This window comes from Miscanthus floridulus, chromosome 13 (assembly GCF_019320115.1).
Source record: "Miscanthus floridulus cultivar M001 chromosome 13, ASM1932011v1, whole genome shotgun sequence".
In the NCBI taxonomy this organism is placed as follows: domain Eukaryota; kingdom Viridiplantae; phylum Streptophyta; class Magnoliopsida; order Poales; family Poaceae; genus Miscanthus; species Miscanthus floridulus.
This window is the reverse complement of record NC_089592.1, coordinates 66,119,426-66,129,031: the sequence shown is the minus strand read 5'-3', so window position 1 is coordinate 66,129,031 and position 9,606 is coordinate 66,119,426. Positions and strand designations below refer to the sequence as shown.

The 9,606-nt window shown below is 43.8% G+C and overlaps 1 protein-coding gene across 1 annotated transcript; it reads right to left on the bottom strand.

The window, feature by feature from the left end:
• Positions 1 to 8,759: 8,759 nt before the first annotated feature.
• On the bottom strand, positions 8,760 to 9,402 carry LOC136502197 (auxin-responsive protein SAUR76-like). The gene has a single exon (XM_066497664.1). The coding sequence runs from the start codon at positions 9,317 to 9,319 to the stop codon at positions 8,927 to 8,929; it is 393 nt and encodes a 130-aa protein (XP_066353761.1). The 5' UTR covers positions 9,320 to 9,402; the 3' UTR covers positions 8,760 to 8,926.
• Between the last annotated feature and the right edge of the window lie 204 nt (positions 9,403 to 9,606).

Here is a 9,606-nt window from a genome sequence, read left to right as displayed (position 1 = left end):
AAATGCATCAAACATGAATTCATGAGCTTTCTCCCCTTACCTGTGTGCTTTTCTTGTTCAAGATTTTGATCCCCTTCTATTTAGCTTTTGATTCCAAATTGCTATTCTCCTATTGAGCTCTTGATCCAATTGGTGTATTTCTAGCAATGAATGTAGCTCTTGATCCACTTGTTATCAACTTGTTCAACTCAATTAATCAATAGCTCCCCCTAAGTCCATCTCTAACTCTCCCTTGTGCATTAATTTCATATCTTTGTACCAACTTCTTCCCCTTTGCCATTAATTTCCACAAAATGGTTGCATCAAGGCTTTGCGAAGGTTGACACACTTGAATCTTGTATTTCTTATGGACACCACCTATATGATGTATGGCATACCACATAGACAAACCATTTTTTTAAGATTCAAAGTCTTGTAGTGATGGAAGTCTTCTTCTTCATTTGATGATCACTTAAAGCTGAGGATCTCTTAAAGTCTTGTAGGATATACCAATTGTTAGTTGACACTAGTTTATGATTGAACTTGATATCCATTTGTATTGTTGTCTTCTTCTTGAATTAGTTTGTTTTCATGAGCTTCTTTCTCTTTAACTTGAACTAAATGACTTGCATAAGCTTCCAAGTCCAGTTTGAACCCTATCTAAGCTTCTTCACATGCCATTAGCGGTTATCTTATTGAGGCTTTGCTTGGCACTTGATTGCAATCCAAAATAGATGAAGTACTTAGGTTCACTAGCTCATGAATAAACTCATATACTACTAGTAGTTTCAAATCAACCAATCAAGCAATAGTGGTAGGCTATGAATTTAAACTTTTTATTTGTTATGCATGACCCCTATTAAGTATGTACTATATGCACTAACCGCATACTAGTAAGGGATGATCATGAACAATTCAATGGTACCTTTGCTATCTTGGAGTAGAGGATAGTCATATATGCTACAACAGTTCCATCATAGCCGGTTCGTAATCCCCCATCATCGCCGGTTCTAGCCCTCGGTAGTGAAGTGTCAAGTGTGATGGTCATGGTCATCACCATCCATTCACAACCGACTATCATAGGTGTTAACACCTCCACTTAGTAGTTTCATCTGCTTGTGTATAGGTCAAGATCACCGTCATTTTGAAGTATAAATCGTCTATGTATAGGTCATGATCAACGTTGATTTGAAGTACAAGATGTCTGTGTATAGGTCAAGATCACCATCATTTTGAAGTATAAATCAACGTTGATTTTGATGTACAAGTCGTCTGTGTACATGTCATGACCACCGCCGCTTCACAAAACATTCTTGACGGTAATTTCATCATACATTTGCATAGTCAAAACCATCAACAAAACACTATTTTTGGGAGATAACAAGCATAGGATTAGTGATTTTTGTACAAACAACATGGTTCCAGTTGTACACGTCATGTACTTCGAAATGGAGGAAAGCCATGACAGTGGGCGCACTTAGGGCGTCGGCCGACCCACCCATAGTGGCCCCATAGCTTCTCAACCCTTCCACAAGACTTGGTGATCCATCAAACCCCCCAAGCAGTATCAACCCTTGGATGGATGTTGTTTTCTCTAGATGGCTCACAAGCGAAGCACACGGATTGAAGGGTCCACATCTCACTCATTCGCACCAATTTGGTGGCCCCACCAGAGAATACCCACACATGAAGATAAGGAGAATCACCCCACCCTTGGGGTGTGGCCCACCTGTCATGGGGGTCGGTGGAACTCCCCCCCAAGGTGGTAGGGCGACCATCCCCAAAGTACCACCGCCTATTGTATGCCCACATGTAAAGAAACACAAAGTTAGAAGATCTCCACCTACAATTTAAGGCGGTTTGATCCAAAGGTGGAGGATGTGGAGCACATGGAGTAGCCCCTACTCTTCCTCTACAAGGAGGAAACTACTCTCTCTTTAGCTTCCAAGCTCTAGTAGTAGTAGTATGCAAATAGGGAGAGAGTGAGGGTACCTGCCACTTCAGCACTTTGAGAATCAAACTTTATCAGTTTTCACAATGTTCTGCTAGATGTATATATTGTTTCAGAGGAAGCCATTGTCCTACTGTATGAATCATTTGATGGACTTGATGCATACCAAGCCACCAATCGATATATTTGACGAAACCTCATTCGGTAGTTTTTCCTCAAGGTAGCAAAGTTGCGCTGTTCCAGATGCTCTTTGTGCGTATTATTATTCTTTTGTATCGAAGAGATGTTCTACATGGACTTGACAAGCTGACACGTGTCAATGATTGGAGAGTCAAATCGTTAAAAAAACAAGGTGTTATTTGGAGCTTTTGGCCAACATGAATATGAGACTGGGGATGATCCATACATATTCTTATTTTACCATAAGTCCTGGTATCATCAATTGGAAAAAAGAATCATATACAGTAGCAATGTATTAGTACATTTTTTATTCTGTGTTTCCAGAACTGCTCCCACGGTTGCGAGGTGTTCTTTACGCAGCAAAACAATTACACAGCACATTCATCATATTCTCTATTCAATTTCCAATAATTGATGCGTACATTCTGAATCATATGTGTTTGCTTGTAACTTTGTGGTATTGAGTGCTAAGATTCATGTGCTTTTGTCTAGCAAATCATAACCAATCCTTCATCCTTCTTAATGCTGCAAGGATGTGTATAATCAGAAAACTATTAAGCTTACTATTTTGCAGCCTTGTGGATGCCTTGTTGATGTTGTCTGGACGCCAAGAGATGTAATTTGTGTTTCGTAGTGGAGATATGTGGTAAAAGTTTCTTGGATCTTAATATAGAGTTGTGAACTTCAAATATGACCCAAGCCTTGGTCTTGTATATTTGAATTTTGAAAGCATAAATCGCTAATAACTCAAAAAAATGTTCCAAGAAATCAGAAAAATTCCATAAATGAGAAACCTGTTGCAAGATCATTAATAACTCGAAATCTTCACCATATACAATCATCCATACGTTCAAATTTCGTGACCTCCGTATAAATTTTAGAGGTACTATAAGGAAAGGTGCACCATTGAAGATAACAAAAGAATGTGTCTAGCAACAAGTTAATTGATACAATGTTTTTGAAAAAAAAAAAACCATCTCCATGGTCGAAAGTCAAGCAAACGCCCCATCTCCATGGGAAAACTATAACAAGCAGAACTCAATAACGCCTGTGTCGTCGCCTGTCAGTCTGCATCTAGAGAGGTAGAGAGTGTTCAGCTCGATGGAATTTTTTATTGTTTATGCTGGAATGTTGTGAGAGAGAAACACTACTCCGGCTGAAAAAATAAGCCAAACAAGCCGGAATTCAGTCCAACCGAACACTTCCATAGTAAATTGCATCAATTAAGGTGCATAGATTGCGAGTGGCTCTCCCCGATTGATTTAGGGAATTTAATATATTTTTTTGTATATATAAGAGTACTGAATACTGCTCATAGTAGTATGGCTGAACACATAATAATTGAGTGGTCCCCAGGACTTTTTGCATGCATGTTGGTTGTTCTCTCCAACCTCTAAATAACTTATATGTTAGTTTCAAAAAATAAATAAATAAACTTATATATGTTTAAATAGTAATAAGCTCTAAAAAGTCCAAAATTCCAAATAGATTTCACATTCTTTCGCGGACCACCAACTGCCTTTTTCTATATGCAAAGACAGGTGCGAGGCACCGATACAGTTGGTAGGGTGTGCGAGCAAAGCGCGTGAATGAACTAAAATATTTCCCAAGCAAAAAGAAGTGCAGATACACTAGAGTGGCAAGTCATAGAGTAGTTTAGCCAGGTGCACGCATCAGTCTACTTTAATCAGGGCATGCAACTACTACAAATCATTTGATGTCTGCTCCTTTAGTTCCTTGCAAGAATCAAGGGAGCCAGGCAGCCAGCCACCAGATTGGGCAAATAAAAGCAAGCAAAGAAAGAAGAAGAAGATGATTGATGATGTGCAATGTGCTACAAAACCACAAAGGCATCCAACGATCCCCTTCATACTTCTATTTTTGTGTAACCCACAACCCAATTTTTCATATATACTTCTATTATTCTAACCTTCTAATAAGCTTTTGACCAGTCCAATACACAGGTTACATAGACACTAATGAGATGTTCAGCTGGCATAGATCGGCTGGCTAGGTCTGTCTGGATAGTGGCATCCTAGGCGAGCTCCCGGCCAGGCAGCCATCTTGGCATTTCGGACGCCTCGGAGCCGCGCTTGCGCCAAGTAGCTTTGCCTGGGTCGGATACAAACATATTCTAAGAGCCTGTTTGGCAGGGATTCATCACTGGAAAAAGTGAATCTGGATCTGGGATTCAACGTGGATCAGCTCCACCGTGGATCTTAGATCCAGCCTAGATCTACCAGGGAACTGTTTGGCTAAGGTAGCAGCTCTAGATCCACGCAAGGGCATTTTCATTAGAATGACCAGAATTGCCCTTGGACTCTGGTGTTCTCTCTGTCTCACTACCAACATGGGCCCACACATCAGCTCTTCTTTATCCTCCTATCGAGCATAGCACATTGCACGACAGGCAGGCGCAAGGTGGCGGGCACGGCCACGGCGGACAAGCACGAGGTCGGTGACCCTGTGGCCTCATCGGAGTTGGGCGACGAACTGGGCGATGCGGATCGACGGTGCGGGGTGGACGGTGCTCCAGCGGTGTGGGGCGAAGGGGCGTGGCCACGGCCGAGGCACGGGGCCGGCGGAGGGTGAGGGCGAGGGCACGGTTGCCGGTTGGGGCTCCGGTGGGCACGGTTGGGGCTCCAGTGGTGCGGCACGGGGGCCGGCGAGCGCGGTCGGCCGAGGACAATGGCGAGGGCGCGCGCGGTGCCAGCAAGCACAGCCGACGATGGGGCACGGCTCCTGTGGTGCTGGCACCGGGTGCGGCCACGCGAAGAAGAAAGGAAAGAAAGGAAACACAACAAAGCGTTATTTGTGTAACCAGTGGTATTGGTGGGTAATTTTTCCCAACTCCACCAAACTTGAGTTGGTGGAGCACCCCCCGAGGAGCTCCACCAATTTGGTGAATCTGGCCTCTAGATCCACCATTTTGGTGGATCCAGATTTGGTGGCTCTAAAGTATTTGGAAAATTTTTGGTGGAGTAGAGCTGAAAATGGTGAATCTAGAGTGTTTGGGAAGCACGTGAGTTCTCATATGTGCGCAGCCTAGCCAGCACAATCCGTGCAAGACGACACTGATTGGTTTCGAGTCTATTTCTGACCCGGCTGCTGTGAGAAGAAGATTTTTCGTCACATTAAACTTATGGTTCATGCATAGAGTACTAAATATAGACGAAATCAAAAACTAATTGTACAGTTTGCTTTAACTTTGTGAGACGAATCTTTTAAGCCTAATTAATCAATGTTTGAACAATAATTCATAAATATAAATGAAATACTACAGTGGAGAATTGTGTACTATGCAAAATTTATAGGTGCAAACTTTGCCAAACTAAACACGCCGTAAGTCACTCGGGACGGTGACGCCAACTTGACGGGCGGTCGGAGGCCTAGCGGTAGGCCAAATCTAGCCCAGCCCTGTAGACGCCGATACGTGAATACGTCCTTGGAACAATGCAAGCAGCCACGCTGGCCTGTCACCTGTGCCGATCGGAAATTGGCGTCCACGGCCGGTGGACCAGACAGGCAGCAGTGGCCATGCATCGGTCAATTTCAACTTTAAAGCTCCGGTCGGTCTGTGGGCGCGACGACGATGAGCTCCTCGGTCAACGATGTTCACGCCTGGTTCGCCGCTCTGATGACCGCCTGCATTACTGGCGTTGGATCGCTCTGACTTGTGAGCGTACAGGCGCCACGTACCGTCGTCCGACGACCCATAAATTCCCACTGTTATCGAACGGCCGATCGTGATTTACAAACTGATGGGTCAGGTCTGGTCGTATTCGAAAACGTACACAGACCTTGGCTTTCTTTTTGGTTTTATCATTATCTGTAATTTTGGGCTGTGTACATCTACGGATGTAGAGGCCGGATGTTTATCCATTATCTAAAAAAAAATGTAGCGGATCCGGAGCAGGTGGTCGAGTGCGCGTGCCTGTGTCTGTGTACGTTGACAGGTACTGGTACACCACTGTCATGCACGTGCTGTGATTGTTGTGGTATTCATCCATCCTGAAACAGACGCATGTGAGAATCGAGGAAATGATGAGGAGGAGGACCCATATCGAGCGAGCAGCGGCATGCCCAACACAAGGACCACGGTACTACTAGGTAGCTGGCTGCGCGTGCATGTGCTGTGTGGACGACAAGACGAGGGGAGCTGAGCTCACGGCTTCGACCGACCTTGGAGATCTGTGAGCCGGTTTTTCCTGTGCGTCATGCCGTACGAGTACGTACGTGGTGTCTGCAGCCCTTTGTTCCGAGACAAAAACAGTGTGCTGTGCGGAGCGGTGGTGCACGCGCCGCCGGACTGTTAACTAGCTAGCTATCCTATCTGAATGTCCCATACTCCTAATCTGCATGCATTTATTGCTACGCTATTTTAAATGTCTCCGCTCAGTTCGGCTCGTTGAAACTGGTTCGAAAGTGACTGAAAAATACTGTTTTTGCTGAAATATTGTGAGAGAAAAACACTGTTTTGATTGAAAAAAGAAGACGAATAAGCCGGATATAAGATAAGCCGAACGGGCTCTATATATGGCCCGGCCACGTTTGGGGATTTTTTATTATTTTAATAACATTTTTCAAAATATTATTTAAAAATAACATACCTTAAAATCTATTTGGTTCAAAAATGATTTTAAAATCCAAACCGTTTTGGCCGTCACAGTTCAGAGTCACAGGCGTTGTTGGCACAATCTATCACAGTGGCGAAACACGGATTCTGCCACGCGTAAACAGCTCTCACCAGCCGCGCCACCGTTTGGCATGGCAGGCCTGCCGCTACCTTTTTTTTCAACTGTGTTTTTTTTATCTCTGTAGAGACGTTGTATATTTCTTATTTTTTTATCTCTGTAGGTTTTGGTAAAAAAAAACCTACATATAGATAAAAAAATAAGAAATATACATTAGACTCTAACTTAACCAAATGTGCCAAGTGTTGAGAAATTGGTGCCTTAACCTTTAGATTCACCAAACTTGTTGATACCACTTATTTTATGGACTCTATACTCACACAGTACTACAATAAAAACTTCACACTGACATCAACAAGGGAGATCGACTCTTTATGCTTAGAATATGGTCGACGTCACAGACTAGCAGGGAGGACGCCTAATACATATGAGGTGAATATGTTTCATCTTGTTGTTCCTGTCTAGATACATGGATGAAAAAAAAAAAAAAACAAAGCGGCTCATAATTTGCAACGGAGGTAGTAATATGAATATAAAGTTAATTAATAGAAGAATTGGTATTACACAAGTTTGATGTCACATCCAAAGAAGTCAGAGTCGGTTAGGGCACTAATTTCCCAAACAAACCATCTTGGGAATGGAATATTCCTATGCAAGTTGGTATTGTATATGTTAGAAAAATATATGTATATTTCATACTCTTCATCTCACTTAGTTTTTTTTATTAAAGTTGAGTAATTATTATATTTTATTGGTGGTTTGAAAATGCAGAAAGTTTCTAAATTTTCCAAAGCCAAATGACCCGTTGTAGCAAATAATATATACAGTAGGCTACTTTGGAATTAGATTTTTCATAACATATAGCACTTGGCATTGCTAACACTATATTAAACACACAAGTTTCGTACAATGTAGAGTTTAACTACTAATTTATTTAGAAGGAAGAAAACGGCCTATAAGGAAGAGGCGACAATAGCGCTGCCATGCCAAAGTGTGTGACACGACAAATGGGAGTTGAGGTTGGTGTGACAAGAGCTATCATTGTGAGTACATCTTACTTGCTGGCAGATTTATCGCTCCAATGCACGTGGCGCGGCGGGTATTGTTGTGGCACACGGACACGAGAAAAAACGTTAGATCTAAAGATATATTTTTAGGATGGATTTTTTGAAAATAATATTTTTAAATAAAAAAATACACATTTGGTGGTCATCGTTGTTCTCGGTAGCTAGGTACTCCCGGAGTCCCTGTTTGCACTTCGGCTGTTCTTTCCTTTTTGCACACAAACAAAAAAGCTTAGAACTAAATCAACCACCTTTATAACGATTTAGAAACTTTTCACTAAATATTTTTTTATAATATTTGCAATAAAAACATTTTATCCATAATTCTCAAAATAACCTTTCAACAAATATTTCGAAAATAACTCGCGTTGTCCCCAATAAAATTCCACCTAGAATTTCAAAAAGAAAAACAGAGAACAAACAGAGATGGGCAGAAATGGCGAGCATCAAGATGATATCCACCGCCAGCTGTCAAAGCCGTAAAGTGAGCTTACTACATGCATTACATATCCATGTAATTTCCTATAGTAAAATTTAATAATCACTCCATGTAAAGAGTTTAACCGGCACGATCTTGCGTTGGAGAGCATGTATTTTGAGTCGGACGGAGGCAGAAGGAGATCATGATACTTGCTGATGAATCTGCCAGCAGCCAGCAGCGAAGTTGTAGTTGCAGCAGTAAATTTTTGACGATTACTCGCAAATTCTTCTGCATTAGCGATTTAGAATCGACACAAGGATACATCGGTTTGTTCGCTGGTGGGTTTTTGACCAATAAACACGACTAGTGCTGATTTATTATGAGAAAAAAATACTATTAACTGACTAATAAGCTCTGGCATAAATCAATAAGCGAACAGGGCCGATTAGCTGAAGCGAATCAATCCGGCGCTTCAATTCACCCTCCGCATCTGCCATTTATCACAACTCTACCCTACACAATACAGAATACACATACGGATGCCGAACAAATTGATACATCAGCTGAACTAGCACCCAACTCCGTCGGGCCGGGCGGCGGCGCCGGCGCGGGGTGAGGCTCTGTCTGTGTCTCTGTCTCAGCACGCGTAGTAGTCGACGAGCTCGTCGAGGGACTCCGGCTGCGGGTCCGTGTTCTCCAGCATCCACAGCAGGTGCTCGAACAGCACGACCTCGCAGCCGACGACGGTGGTACCCGCTGCTCCCCCGGCGTCGCCGCCGCCGCCGGTGCGGTCGACGAGCGTCTGGAACAGCGGGTGGTTCACCAGCTCCTGGGCGATGAGGTACCGGCGGCGCGACCTGCCGACATACACCGGGTGCAGGCCCTTGGGCACCTCGTCCGCGCCGTGGAACGACGCGCCGCCGTCGTCCTCGCCGCCGGGGCCGGGCGACGGCGCGCGGGCGCCGATGCGGCTGGACGAGTGCCACCTCTTGATGATGCACCGGAGCTTGGTCAGCCCGCCCTTCGCCATTGCCACGCTCGCTCGGCTGCTCGGCTGCCTCTTTCTTCGTTGGACGCTGCGAATGGAGAGGAGGGAGGGGGAGAGTTGAGGAAGATGGTGGTGATGCTAACGATAACGAGGAAGGCAGGGGAGGCGACGAAGCTGCTGGCTGCATATATAGGCCCAGTTCAGGTGCCCTTAAATTTGGTTTGATTCGTTTCTTTTTTTATTTGGAATAGTATTTTTCTCTCATAAATTTCTTTAGCATTCTTGTAAACCATTCAAATTCCTCCAAGCAAACAGGCCCCATAATCGGG